Below are 14,323 nucleotides of genomic sequence, written 5' to 3'. Positions count from 1 at the left end.
TTATTTACAATATATTTACAAAATGTAAAAATATATAAACTAAGAGGAGAGATTCATTTTTAAGCAATTACAGCTTTATTTTATTTTCTAGTTTTTATACAAATATATATATATATATATAGTTTTTATTCGATACTCATAAATAGTCTCTCATTCTGAGCTAGAACATCACCACCATAAGCAACATCTTTGCTATATACCATGCATGTTTAGTTTGTTAGTGTAATATTGTATTATTAAATTACAAAAGATCAATTTTTAACTGTTTTTGTAAATTATCTTTTAACTGGTAATTATTTACTAGACATGTTTAAATATTATTTTAAGATTTACACAATTTATATATTTATTTATTTTTAAGCATCAACATTTTATTAAAAATAAATTTAGGGTACAAAAGTACTCTAAACTATTACAATTTTAAAGGCAATTAACAATGCATGTCAAAAAATCATTAATTCAATTCACAATCGATTTTTTCATAAGTCCTGTAAGTAGCTTCCAAGATACATATTTCAAGCATTTGGTCTAAGCTTTGATCTTTTTTCCTCCTCGTCTTATAAAGTGCACTCCTAATATTCTTAGCACTAATTCTTTTTTGCACTACTTTCTCAACAACAACATTGAATTAAAGGAATTCTAGTTTTTAATTCAATACATAATTAGCCTCATTTGTTCTATGAGAATGATCAATAATCACGCTATCAGATTTGTCAATAGACTCTTTTTGTGTTACATCTTTGCCTCTAGTTGTTCCCTTATCAATAACATCCAATTGTCATAATCCTTCATCAACTCCTATGTCCCACCAATTCACTTCCTCATAAGTTTCAACCAATAAAGGCCTGCTTCGATTAGTCTCCTTTTCAAACGTATCTTCACCCAATCGTACAACATCTATATTATAATTGAAATTTAAGTCATTATTTGCTAGTAGAAAAAAGGCTTTTTACATTGGTTAAAAGAGGCCTTATACATTGATTCTGTATCCGATGTAGATATAGGCGATGTAGAAAGTTCAGAACTTTTTATATTGGTTGTTAAAAATCGATGTAAAAAGTGTCATTTTTTACATCGTTTTTTATAATAACCGATGTAAAAAATGTTCTTAATATTCATCTTATTTAATGGCGTCAGTATTTTTCCTCTGAGAGTTTTAACGTTCGCGTCAATATTATCAATATATTTTCTTAAGTTAAATTAAAATCCATAAACGTCAATGTTTATGATGTTCGTCGTATTCTTTATGTTCATTATGTTCTTCAAGTTCATCGTGTTCTTCATGTTCATAATATGCAATGTTCATCAAATCGTTTAATAAGGAAGAAGAAACAACAAAAAGTGAAAAAAACAAAAAAAAAATGAAAGAAATTAAAATAATTGATTACCTGGAAAATCATTGCATGTTCATTGTCTATTTAGCTAACAGAACAGAAGTTTCAAAACCTTAAGAATAATTTGTGTTCAAGTCTCCAATTTATACTATTTTGCTAGCGCATATATAAAAATTTGAAATTATTTTACATCGGTTCCTACAAACAACCAATGTAGAAAAGTTCACATCGGTTATTTTTACAACCGATGTAGAAAGTACTTTTCACATTGATTTTTTTGACAACCAATGTAGAAAATTTTGTGTAAATTTTAAAAATGTCACTGCATCTTTTTCTACCTCATTTCATAAAAAACTGATGTAAAATCATGTTGTAAAAAGTGTTTTTTCTACTAGTTATTGATATTTACTTCACAATTTCTCATTCGCATATCTGCTACGTTTTCATTGGAAATTTGAATTCTCTCTCTCACAATTTGAATTTATATATTTAATTTAATCCTTATACATGAATGTAAATAAATTTTTAAATAAAAAATATTTTTACAATAATTTTTGTATTACTTTCGTTACTTTATATTTAAATATTTTATTTTATTTTGGTTCTTAAATAATTCCACCGTCAAAACATGTTAAAAAGTTATAGTGATTTATAATAGATTATAAAAAGTAATTTATTAACTTTAAATAATGTAATTATATATTAACGTGATTATAAAAGTTACTATGAGAAGATGATATTTGAAAGTTATGTAAAATTTATTTCAATGTTGCATGTAAAATTTTCTTTTTAATATTGCATAATTATTTTATTTATTGTAGCATTTTTTTTTAAATTGAGAAATCATTTTAGAATTGTGAAAGGTGCAGAGTCTCGCTCAAGCGAGACAAAGTTTTCTAGACCAAGCATTTCAGAGCATTCTCGCTCAAGCGAGATGAGTTTTATCCAAGTAAAAAGGAATAACACAGTCCCAACTATCGTGTTGCCTAAGCAAGAAGGCATAGGAAAAAGTAGGAGTTATCTGGACCTGATCTCGCCTAAGTAAGATGAAATCTCGCTCAAGTGAGATTATAAAAAAAATCAGTATAATTCTCTTATCTAGTGTTCTCGTCCAAGCCAGAATGCATCTCGCTTAAGTGAGAGTTGTTGAGCAAAAAGAAGTATTTAAGTAATTTCTTGTTTTAAAAACTTGTATTGTAAGCCAAGCAACTCCTCACTTACTTTTCTCTCTGTTATCTCATTTCCTTTCTCAGAGAAACCTCTCCTAAAGTCCAAACTGCTTTCAAATTCGAGCTCAAATTTCCTTTTCATCAATCACAAGTAGGTTTATTAAGTGTTAGTTCTCCAATCTTATTTCTATTACTCCATTTTTCTCTCTTCTCAAAGGTGCTCTATTTTTTGTAATATATATAGGAAGAGTTTGATCCTTTAAATACCATCTTCTAGAAAATCTTCTTATTGAGGTAAGGAGAGCTCTATCTCGCTATTAAAACGTTGAATATAACTATAATCATGAAAATATAATGTTGTATGTATTTGTCTCATGAATATGCGTTTAAATGGAAGCTTTGTTGTCTATTATAGTTGGTGATACATGTTTGGCTACTGATGTTGAATGATTGAAATGTATATTCCTTTGTGATATTTGATTTGGACTAAGTCTGGAAGTGTTAGACTTTAGACACGATATATTTAGCTGAGTGATGAGAAATGAATAGGGGAAAGTATATTGTAAGTGGTGGTAATGAAAGAGACTAGGGTAAATGATTACATAAATACACTGAGTTTTTAGAGTTCAAAGACAATTTAGGAAATCTTAAAAAAATAAGGTGATGAATTCTATTTGTATTGACTATGCATAAACTAATTAAAGCAAAAACATCACAGGTCTCACACTTATTTTTTTACTAGACTTCTAACTATACTTTTGCTAAGGAACCCGTTGTTGTGTATGTTGTATCTACGTGCATGGGTTAATCAACAACTATTTACCTATAAATGTGTAAGACCTCATAAAATGCTGGAGACAACGGTTAACTGTGATCACAGTGCATGAGAGAGTGCGGATAGGAGACAGAGATAGATCTTGTTATAGTTATAGTGCATGAGTTATGATATTCTTTATATGTTTTGTATCGTATTTGTTGCTATGAGATTTGCTATTGTGATGTTTCATACTTGTATTTTTTTTTTATGTTTTAATAGTAGAAGAGAACTCAACCTTACAAATAATTTTCATGGAACAAAGATGACTACTCCACTAAGACTCATTAAACTATCATAGTTGAGTGTAAAAAGTATATTAAATTATATATTTAGAGAATGACAAAGAATTTAAGTTTGTTGTACCTAACAACAATAATCCTGGTGATGTATGTATAGTAGAATTTATCATAGGATATAATGTTCCTTTTAAGTTTCCTAGTGGTAGAATACATCACACGTTATGTCTGTATGAGTATAGAGGGACAATTCACACACCCATGTCATGAATCTTGTATATACTTTCCATGGCCATGATTAAATTGGGAAGATCAATCACTTTCACTTGAGAATAAATCATTGACACAAAAGTTGTCTTTGTTACTGAAGACATTTATTTATGATGAGGACCTGAGTCTAGAAGAGTTAGAAAAAATAGAAAGTTGGTTTGACAATGATGACTAAGATCATGCCTTCAGAACTTTTTGTGTTGAAGTACAATACTCATTAGGATTTACTTATTGTATTTAATGTTGAAAGTGTAACTTCATTTAACTATATATAAGCTTACTGTTTTCCATCATGATAAAATTAATTTTTTTTTCTAGTTTTCTTTATCTCGACGTAAATTATTATATTTTTTTAAGAAAAAAAATTAAAAATGTTACATTGCACCTTTGATATTTTTAAAATATTATTTAAAGATAAAATTTATATGTGTGTTTTTATATTTTTTTATTAAAATTAAATATCTATTTTTAATTAGTATTAATCTTTAACATCAATTGTTATTATGTTATTATTGAAGTGACATTTTAATTTTAAGTAAAAAGAAAACTATATTTAAGTTTTATTTATAAAATAAATAATTCAATGTAATTATACACATTTAAAGAGTTAAACAAATTTAATCATGGATTTTAGGTTATATGACAAGAGAATAAAACTAAAAAGAAGTTTCCAATGCTTTTTAAGAATTAAAAAATAAACAATGACTTTGACATTTAAATATTATCTCCTTATAATTTTTGTAACAAAGAAAAAATAAAATACGTTTTATTTAATTTAAAGCACCATATTTTTAAAATAATCTCATTAACCACATTAAATTATAATGACATTATTTAAAATTAGTAGATCATATTTTATAGTAAATCATAAATTATGATGACATCTTTAATTTATCTTAATGGTGAATTGTATTTTAACCTTTATACATATTATTTTTTTAAAAATATTTGTCATTTAAAAACTTATTTACATTTATAAACATCAAATAAAAAAAATAGAAATTTTCATCAGCTTCGTGACTTCCGTAAAAAACTGAAGAAATTGAAGAAAGGGGGAAAATTAGGGGAATGAAAAGTCAACTATAAGGTTGAATGATTGAAAGAGGGACTCGGTGTGTTGGTAGACCTACTCCTGTGTAACAATCTCTCTGTTTAATTATATAAACTACAACGGTCAAAGTTTTTGAAAAATAGTCAACCACCGACCTCTTCCCCCTTTTTATTTTCAATATCAGAAGGTTGTATTAAAAGCACTCAAATACAATGTTGATTTCTCATTACATTTAGTAATTATTTATTTTAATTTTATTATATTTTCTGCATCGAGTATTTTTTTAATATAGATACTATATTTAATATAGTTGCATGCTTGGTAATGTCAGAGATCTAAGTATCTTGTTAAATGCAATTATGTTTAAAAAGTTAATAATTGATTTATGTATACATGAAAAGATATTTTATCTATAATTGAAAAAAAGGTTCGATGTTAAAAAGGCAAATAAAGTATATTCTTAAATTCATTTTTGAGATCATATAGATAAAATATTTCAGTCTTTATAATTTAAAATCTTTAATTAATTTATGAATTTATAAAAATATCATTTAACTCTTTTTTTCAACATACCCTATAAAATAAAATAAAATAAAACTAAACTTATTTATTTATTAAATTTAAAGATTAATAGAAAGTTTGTAAAATTTTAAAAATAAACAAAACTTGATTTTAAACCTTAATATTATATGTAAAGAAAAATATTCTATATTTTACTAAATTAAAATAACATAAATTTTTAATAAAGGAAATAATATTTTTAGACCTTAAAATCATATATAAATTATCAAAATTTAATATCATTCTATGATTAATTTTAATATATATATATATATATATATATATATATATATATATACCATCTAATATTTAATGACATATTACTCAATATTTTTTTTACCCTGTGCAAATATCTTAATTCATTTAATAATATAACATCGTATATTTTTTTAATTGTGAAATTTATTTATGATTTTTTATGTTGTTATATGAATTAGTGGTCAAAATAGTTTTTAAAATATAAACAAATGTCAGATAAAATTGTATTAAACTTTAAGGAAGTGAATGCGATTTAACGTCAAATAATTATATATTTTAATTTTAATTATTTATACTATTTTTTAATTATTAAAATTTGATTATTTTATTTTTGTATAAAAATATTTTTGTTTAATATTTTTCTAAGAGACACATAATTTACATAAAAATTTATTAAATATTTTTCATATTTTTAAAATAATAAATATGTGCTCTTGAGTTTGAGTATTTATCAATGCAACTATATTAAATAAAGGTTTAATTCTCAATAGTAGTATTATATGACTCAATTAAAATTATAAAATAATTTAAGAAAAAAATAAATATGGGCTATTTTTAATATTTACTTCATAAAATAATTATATAATTATTAAAAAATATAATACAAATTTATACATAATACATTTTTATTAAAAATAAAATAATGTTACATAATTTAATATATTGCTAATTTTAAATAGTATGATTTAAATAAAATTATTATTTGTTATATTTTATTATATACGTTAGAAGACATGTTTAAAGTGTGTATATATATATATATATATATATATATATATATATATAAATTAACTAAACATATGTATATTCAATTTAAGTAGTTTAATTAATACTAATGGTTACATTAATGATCCAATAACTCTATACTTTGACCGAAGAGTAAAAGCAAGTGAGTTGAATAACAGTGCCTTAGGCATATGCATCCCTGTTCCTCCATCTAATTTGTCTTTCATTTATTCATCTTTTGCGCAGTAAAGCAAAGTACATATTCAAACTCATTTAATTACAACACTGTCATGAACTGCCAATCTAACTTATCTTTCCACTTTAATTCTTCACTCACTCTCAAATGCAAAATGCATAACATGGAAAGCCTATGCCACTTTTCTTCCCCTAAAATCACTCACCCTTTAACCCAAAACCAATTCTAAACTTTTTACTACAAATTAATGCAAACTTCACAATAAATAAAGCTACCCATCTTAACACGCTCTGTTGTTATTCCCATTTCACCTTTTCCTCCTTTTTATTCTTTGCACTTCAACGTCAAAACAGCTACTTGGGTCAGAGGCTCAGAGCCAAACAACTCACGCTCCTCAGCTAAGTTCAAAGCCATTTCCTTGTCCCATTAGAGTGTCACAACCACGCGCCACATCACGAGTGCGAAACAACAAATATCAAGATTCTATGCTGTCAGAAATGTTTACAACTTATATATATATATATATCCATTATGCAATATTTTATATAAAACAATTTTTAAATAAAAATTACAAAATTTAATATAAATAAATACATTAACAATATTAAATGATTTTGTATAAAATAATTTTTTATTATTTCAACTTACAAATTCTCTCACTTTTTATAAGAAAGAGAATTTATAAACTGAAATAGTTGAAAGGTATAAAATTGTGAAATTTGAGACTCACTGGGCACAAGAAGAGAGAGAAAGTTAAGGAAATAAAAATAAAAAGGCATGCTCATGTTTAACTTAACCTATGCAAATCATTGGCGAATGTGAACACATGAGGGAGAGAGAGGGTATGCATACACACTACACACAGAATACAGATCCATTCCAATACTTGCCTCTTTACCTGCTCTTGTTGTTCTGCTACATTTTGGCGCATTTTAGCATCTAACCACCAAACCCTAAAAAAGCATTATCATTCTACTTTCTTTCCCTCTTTGCTTTTCTTCTTAAGCATTTTCTTTTTTATACTGTTCCAAGCTTCAACAATAATTATCATGGCAATCATTTTCTCCCCCTGAGAACTTTTTCTTACTCCAAAACACCCCTCTTTACAGATCCTGTAATTTCTCTTTTCAGAGTTTTCTTTCTTTCTTTGTAGCTGCCAAACACTTAGTTATTTTGTTGAAGAGAGAGAGAAAGAGTAGGGAACCAAAGGTTTCAGCTTTAGATCTGGGTGAGCTTAGGTTGTTTGAAGCAATGGAGACACCCCATGTCTCTTGGTCTTTGACTTGAGATGGAAGTTTCATGCTTTCTTCTTTGACCCTTCTTCCTCTGATTCTTGGGTCACACTTTGTTTGTTGAACTTTGAAGCAACGCTACTACCTTGCTGTATAGAGTGTAAAAGGGGCTCATATTTTGTGAACAATGCTGGCCATTGGGAGTTCTGCGACCAGTATCCGTACAAGTACTACTTGCACTGCTTTGCTCAGAGAACTTGAGGTCCTTCTTTGTTCAGACTACAACTCTTGTTTGGTGTTTCAAATTTCTTTGGTTTGGAATTTGTTGGAACAAAAGTATCACATGGCTCTTTTTTTCTTAATGAAGATGGAAGGGTTTGCTCATAATGATTTGTTTATGATATGCTTACTCTACACCTACCTTTCTTTCTTTCTTCTTCTTCGTGGGTATTCTCTACCCAATGATGTCTTCTTTCTTCTAAGGTCAACTTTTTGTCTGTTCTACTGTGTCAAAAGGAAAAGCACTAATAGGGTCTATGTAGGTTATTTTTTTTATAGAGGAAAGGGGGTTTGTCTTTCCTTGTGAGATTGATTACCTGAGTTGAAAAAGGTCATTTTTTCAGCCTTTTTATTTTCCTCTAAATTTTTCATTGGTTTTAGTCTAAAAAAAATTGAAGTGGTTGATTTTCGGCTATTGGGTTGCTGCAAATTTTTAAAAATCAAGTAGGTTGGGATTCTTAATGCATTGTAAAAGTTTGCAGTTTAGTGTTTGTATGGGGTTTCTCGGTGATTTGGTCTTTTGATAATAATCCAATTATGTTACAGTGCGCTGTTTCTTTGTTCTTATTGCTTTTGTGAGATATGATGACCTGCTCATAGAATGAGTCTCTGGTTGGTGGCAAATTAAATTGGTTATGCCTTGGGGTAGTTTTTTTCTTTTATATCATTTTGTTGATTTTCATTTTTGTGTTTAGCAATATTAAGGTAAGAAAGAAAAAATTCAAGTTTTAATGCCAAATTGTTATTTGCGCTTTCTCTTTAACTTTGCTCTGTATTTGTTACTTTCTTCGTCTATTGTTTCTTGGGTTGACAAATCCTATCATGGGTGCAGCAAATATGGAACGATATTGGGGAGAGCGAGGTGGAAAAAGATCGCATGTTGATGGAACTGGAGAGGGAATGCTTAGAGGTTTACAGGAGAAAGGTTGATGAGGCTGCTAACACCAAAGCACGCTTTCATCAAACTGTTGCAGCCAAGGAAGCAGAGCTTGCAACACTAACAGCTGCACTTGGCGAACATGATATTCATTCACCGGTACAAGAAAACAAATTACATGTATTCAAAATTTAAACATCAATTTCATGCCTGGCATCCCGGTATTTTGTTGTTCGGATATTGAAAAAGTCAAATAGCTCAGGATAGCCATGGATCTTATAGCTCAACATGCACAGGTTGGAGTCTGTAAGATTTGAGTGTCATAATGTTGTCATTATTAGAGCTTCACTTCTCCACTAAGTCTCCTACACCCCTGCCCAGCTTTCTGCGCCTTCAATCCAATCTACCACTGAAAAAGATTGGAGAGAAATGATCTTATTCATTACATGTTGCTGCAAAGTGTTAATATTTTCGAATTGTAGGTTCTGAAGGACTATGTGAAATTATGATAAACAATGCTGGAGGAAAGGGGAATAGCATGTTTTTTCCTATACCTTCTATATTTATGTGGAATTGTTTCCACGGGCTTTATATGTGTTGATGAAGGAGATATCTATGTTCTTTTTGTTATTATTTCTTTAATCTGCCTACTTTAGGAAAAAAAGGAGATGCCATATATGATCATTGTAAGAAGATATAAGTAGGAATTAACTTTCATATCTTAGAATGACTTGAGAGGATAGTAGATTTACTTGCATGATATAAATTTCTGTTCTTTTTGTCTTTGAAATTTGTAGATTAAGACAGAGAAGAGATGTGCATCCCTGAAGGAGAAACTTGCATCCATCACACCTTTGGTTGAAGAATTGAAGAAGAAAAAAGATGAAAGGTTGAAGCAATTTGTGGATGTAAAGTCTCAAATAGACAAGATAAGTGGAGAGATTTATGGATTCTACAGTGTCAATAATGCTATGAGCAGCATAACAGTTGAGGATGAACAGGACTTGTCACTTAGAAGACTTAATGAGTATCAAACGCACCTACGTACTCTTCAAAAGGAAAAGGTCTGTATTATGATATAAATTGTTTCTTGAACTCATAGCTGTGTTCTGGGTTAGTAAGTTCTTTGTGATTGTTATGAATGGTCAATTCATGTTAATATTCTTCTCTTATTTCTGCACTCTCCCTGCCCTGCTTTACAGACACATTCCTTTTAGGGTGAGAGTCAGATGACATGACTTTTTTTTCAAGTAATACCCGAGGCAGTTAAAATATGTGAAAGAATTTGGGAGAGTGAGAAAAGTTTACCTATAAGTGGGTTCAAGACATTAAAGATCCATCCTCTTATCATCTGGTATATTGATTATCCTTTTATAACTCACATGTGCATTTTCTATGCTTGTTCTTTTCAGTCTGACCGCCTTCAAAAGATCTTGCAATGTGTGAACGAGGTGCATTCTCTCTGTAGTGTGCTTGGGTTGGATTTTGGCCAGACTGTGGGTGATGTGCATCCAAGTTTGCATGGGATTCAGGTGGAACAATCAACTAATATTAGCACTAGCACATTGGAAGGTCTAGAGCAGACTATTCTCAAGTTAAAAATAGAAAGGAAAGCTAGAATCCAGAAGGTGATTTATATGCACCATCCTTCATCAATCTTCGTCACTCGATTGATTGTTTATTGTAATTTTTCCCCACTTTAATTTAGCCTTATACTTAAATAGAATACTCTTTAAAATTGCAGCTGAAGGATGTTGTAGCTAAACTATTTGAACTTTGGAATTTGATGGACTCGTCAAAAGAAGAGAGAAACTGTTTTCTGAGGATTACTTCTGTTGTTGGAACCTCTGAATCAGAAATCACTGAACGAGGTGTTCTTTCAACAGAGATGATAGAGAAGGTCTGGAAGCTTCTCTGTGTTCCATCACCCTTTATTCTCTTTCATTGTTTTCCATTTATTCTGTAGATGTGGAGCACCTAGACTTAAAAGTCCTTTTTGCAGGCTTCAGCAGAGGTGGAAAGGCTTGCCAAACTAAAAGCAAGCAGAATGAAGGAACTTGTTTTTAAGAAGAGGTCAGAGCTAGAGGAAATATGTAGATTGGCTCATATTGAACCAGATACAAGTACTGCTGCCGAGAAAGCTAGTGCATTAATAGATTCTGGTCTGTACTTACTGCGTTAGTCGATTAGTTACCTATAACTTACCTCTTAGCATGTGTTCAAGAACAAATTTTTTCTGGGAATTTTTTTTCAAAATCTCTCTCTGGAAGCTAACAAAAATAAGCTATAATTACTAAAAAATCAGTTCAACCAAATACACACTTGTCAGCCATGTAAATCTTTTATTTTTTTTTCAGATTTACCTAGAAATTGTCTGACATTATTGAATCTAAATGTTTTTTATATAGGCCTGGTTGATCCTTCTGAACTATTGGCCAACATTGAAGCACAGATAATTAAGGCAAAAGGTGAAGCATTGAGCAGAAAAGAAGTGACAGATAGAATTGACAAGTGGCTTTCTGCATGTGAAGAGGAGAATTGGCTTGATGAATATAATCAAGTAAGCCATAAATTGTCTTATAATTTATGTTGTGTCATAAACAGGCTGCTTGGTAACAGACCAACCAGGGTTTTGCCTTTTTCGTTTTCACTTCTCATTTTATTTTGTTTCTGCCCAAACTCGTATTTCTTTTGGAGGTTTCTATGTGGTACCTTTTTTTTTTATTATTGAAGAGATTCTTGCATGGACCACACTGTAAAAAAATGCCATGTTAGACAAACTTAAGTAAAAGTTGATGAAACAAAAGTTTATAGTGGGACCAAATATACCAAGATACTTATAAATTACAATTTTATCAAAACCCAGGGTTTTCTATCTGTATCTATGTAATTAGTAATATGCAATTTCAGGATGACAACCGGTACAGTGCTGGACGAGGTGCTCACATTAATCTTAAACGTGCTGAACGTGCTAGAATAACTGTAAGCAAAATTCCAGGTATTGTTTTCATGAATGCTCATTTGTTGTTGAGATTGTCATTTGGACTCCTGATGACAGTATGTTCTTTCCAGCTATGGTTGACAATCTTATAAACAAAACGCTAGCCTGGGAAGATGAGAAGAAGAGTCATTTTCTATACGATGGGGTGAGCTTTGAAGTGGTGTAATTATTTCTGGTTGTGTTCTCTGTCTTGAAACTTTTTGAGGTAAAATTGAATGTCTATAATCTATATTATCTGTAGGTACGTTTGGTATCAATATTGGAGGATTATAAACTGGCCAGACAACAGAAAGAAGAAGAGAAGAGACGACACCGGGTAAAATTTACTTGTTTGGACACATTTACCTTAAAAGTATATGTTTTTTGTTCATGTATTGATCTTCGAATAAAAAGATTAATAGGTTAAGTTTAAATTATTAAACACTCACGTTGGAATTTTTGAAAGATGACACTAAAAATTGAAAAAGGATATATATTTATTTTAATTTGATTGTTTTGAGAAATACTGCATGTTTCTATAATTTATAGCTAATTGGTGTGTGTTTCATTGAATTTCACAGGATCAAAAGAAGCTGCAAGATCTACTCCTGAATCAAAAGGAAGCCATGTATGGCTCTAAACCTAGTCCAAGAAAAAGTAACAGCTTTAGAAAGACAAATGGGTATCGTACAAATGGCACTGGATCAGTTCCTCCTACACCTCGTCGTAATTCTGTAAGTGGGGGAACATCTGAACTACTGACACCACGGTCATACTCTGGTCGTCAAAATGGATATTTTAAGGAAATGAGAAGATTATCTACAGCACCTCTGAACTTTGTAGCTATATCTAAGGAAGATACAATGTCATATGCTTCCCTTTGTGGTTCAGAGCCTGATTCCCCTCCCCAAGGTTAAATTAAAATTAAAAAAATGGTATGTTGTGGTTCCAATATTTGCAATTGTCAAATCATGGTGTGCTGCTTATTCTATTTATTTGGCCTAACTGGTCATGTTTTTACTTGTGCAGGAATAGACTAAAGATTTTATCTGGCAGTGCCTGTAAACATTATTAAAATTAGCGCAAACCTTGTGAATACGAGATGGATTGTACACTAGTATTTGCTTGTAATAAGCTGAGATATACGTGGACAATATATTGATAGCTGACAATTGAGGATACGAATTAGGGTGTTTATGCTTTGAAGAACATCAGCTTTGGGAAGAGTGTTGATACTGGTAGGGACAGTTCAGGACTCCTTTGTAGAGATCATACAGTGTTTGACCATGATGTATGTTGTGGGTTTTGTTTGTGTTCCATGTGTATATATATGTTTTCAGTGTGATGGTCATCATTTCATGTAGTAACAAAGATTATTTTGATTCATAACTGTAGGAACATTCATGCTATATACCCTCATGCCCATTTTTATTTGTTGTGTCTGATATTATCTCAAATGTTATGTTACTCAAAGCAAGCGCACTTCATCTTCATGAGTGAACTTGTATGAATGTTACATGTGGATGTTTGTGTTTGTGGTTGGTACTATCGCATGATTAAAGATGGTTGGTATGTGAAGACAAGACTTGGCCTCTCAGTTGCGTAGTCTTGTTGACTTTTCGGCCTTGTGTTGTACCTTGTGTCTGGAGGGCAGCTATGGAATGATTGAATCTTTTGAGGTGGTGTCGGGTGATATTTCAAATAAGGAAACAACACTTAATAATTACTGAATGAAAAAAAAAAAATGAACAAGTTTTATAGTTCATTATAACCAGATTGCGCTGTACAACACAAGCGAGGACTTGTGATTTTTACGTTTGGTGTACCTGTTCGAATTTATCAAAGCAAATCAATATAAGGTGTATAGGTGTAATTTGCTTCAGAAGTTTGATCTGGGCAATTAACAATTTTCCAATTTTTGACTTAGCTCTGTCCTAATCTTATAATTGACACTAGAAGGATTCGTGTCCAAGCAATACTAGTGATGAGTTCTAACAAGTATTTTAACATATATTTAATATATGTTACACCTAGCTAATATATGAGAATGCCAACTGTTTTTCTAATTGTGTGGAGTGAAGGATATAGTAAAAGTAAATGAATTTTTAAGCATGCTAATTACACTGAATCTTTAAAATGCTTTTTTGGGGCGAATAAAGTGAAATTTGATGATCGCTAAATCCTGAATGTCGACTGAAGATACTTTCGATAGATTCTAAAAGAAATCATTGTGGGATGGCTATTATTTCTCTATTGTATCACCCTTTTGTTTTTTGGTGAACTCTTTTGGAGGACTCTTTCAACATTCATTTTTGCAGCTTTGTTTTCTGAGAATGC

The 14,323-nt window shown here is 30.1% G+C and overlaps 1 protein-coding gene across 5 annotated transcripts; it reads left to right on the top strand.

Annotated features, from left to right (window-relative positions):
- The first annotated feature begins 7,351 nt into the window (after positions 1-7,351).
- LOC113868867 (65-kDa microtubule-associated protein 6-like) lies at positions 7,352-13,634 on the top strand. Of its 5 annotated transcripts, none has more exons than XM_027504830.1 (12): positions 7,352-8,112; positions 8,962-9,165; positions 9,804-10,070; positions 10,419-10,634; positions 10,751-10,906; positions 11,009-11,168; positions 11,415-11,566; positions 11,917-12,004; positions 12,079-12,152; positions 12,249-12,323; positions 12,568-12,921; positions 13,016-13,631. In XM_027504830.1, the coding sequence occupies exons 1-11, from the start codon at positions 8,038-8,040 to the stop codon at positions 12,901-12,903; spliced, it is 1,803 nt and encodes a 600-aa protein (XP_027360631.1). In that variant the 5' UTR covers positions 7,352-8,037; the 3' UTR covers positions 12,904-12,921; positions 13,016-13,631. The 5 variants fall into 5 exon arrangements, with proteins under 5 accessions (XP_027360631.1, XP_027360627.1, XP_027360629.1 ...); XM_027504826.1 differs by having other exon boundaries at positions 7,413-8,178; positions 12,568-12,898; positions 13,016-13,634; XM_027504828.1 differs by having other exon boundaries at positions 7,414-8,112; positions 8,962-9,186; positions 13,016-13,634.
- Positions 13,635-14,323: the final 689 nt, after the last annotated feature.

This window comes from Abrus precatorius, unplaced genomic scaffold, assembly GCF_003935025.1.
Source record: "Abrus precatorius isolate BTA unplaced genomic scaffold, Abrus_2018 Scaffold6, whole genome shotgun sequence".
Taxonomy (NCBI): Eukaryota; Viridiplantae; Streptophyta; class Magnoliopsida; order Fabales; family Fabaceae; genus Abrus; species Abrus precatorius.
The sequence above is the reverse complement of the archived record's forward strand: the minus strand, read 5'-3'. Positions and strand labels throughout refer to the sequence as shown.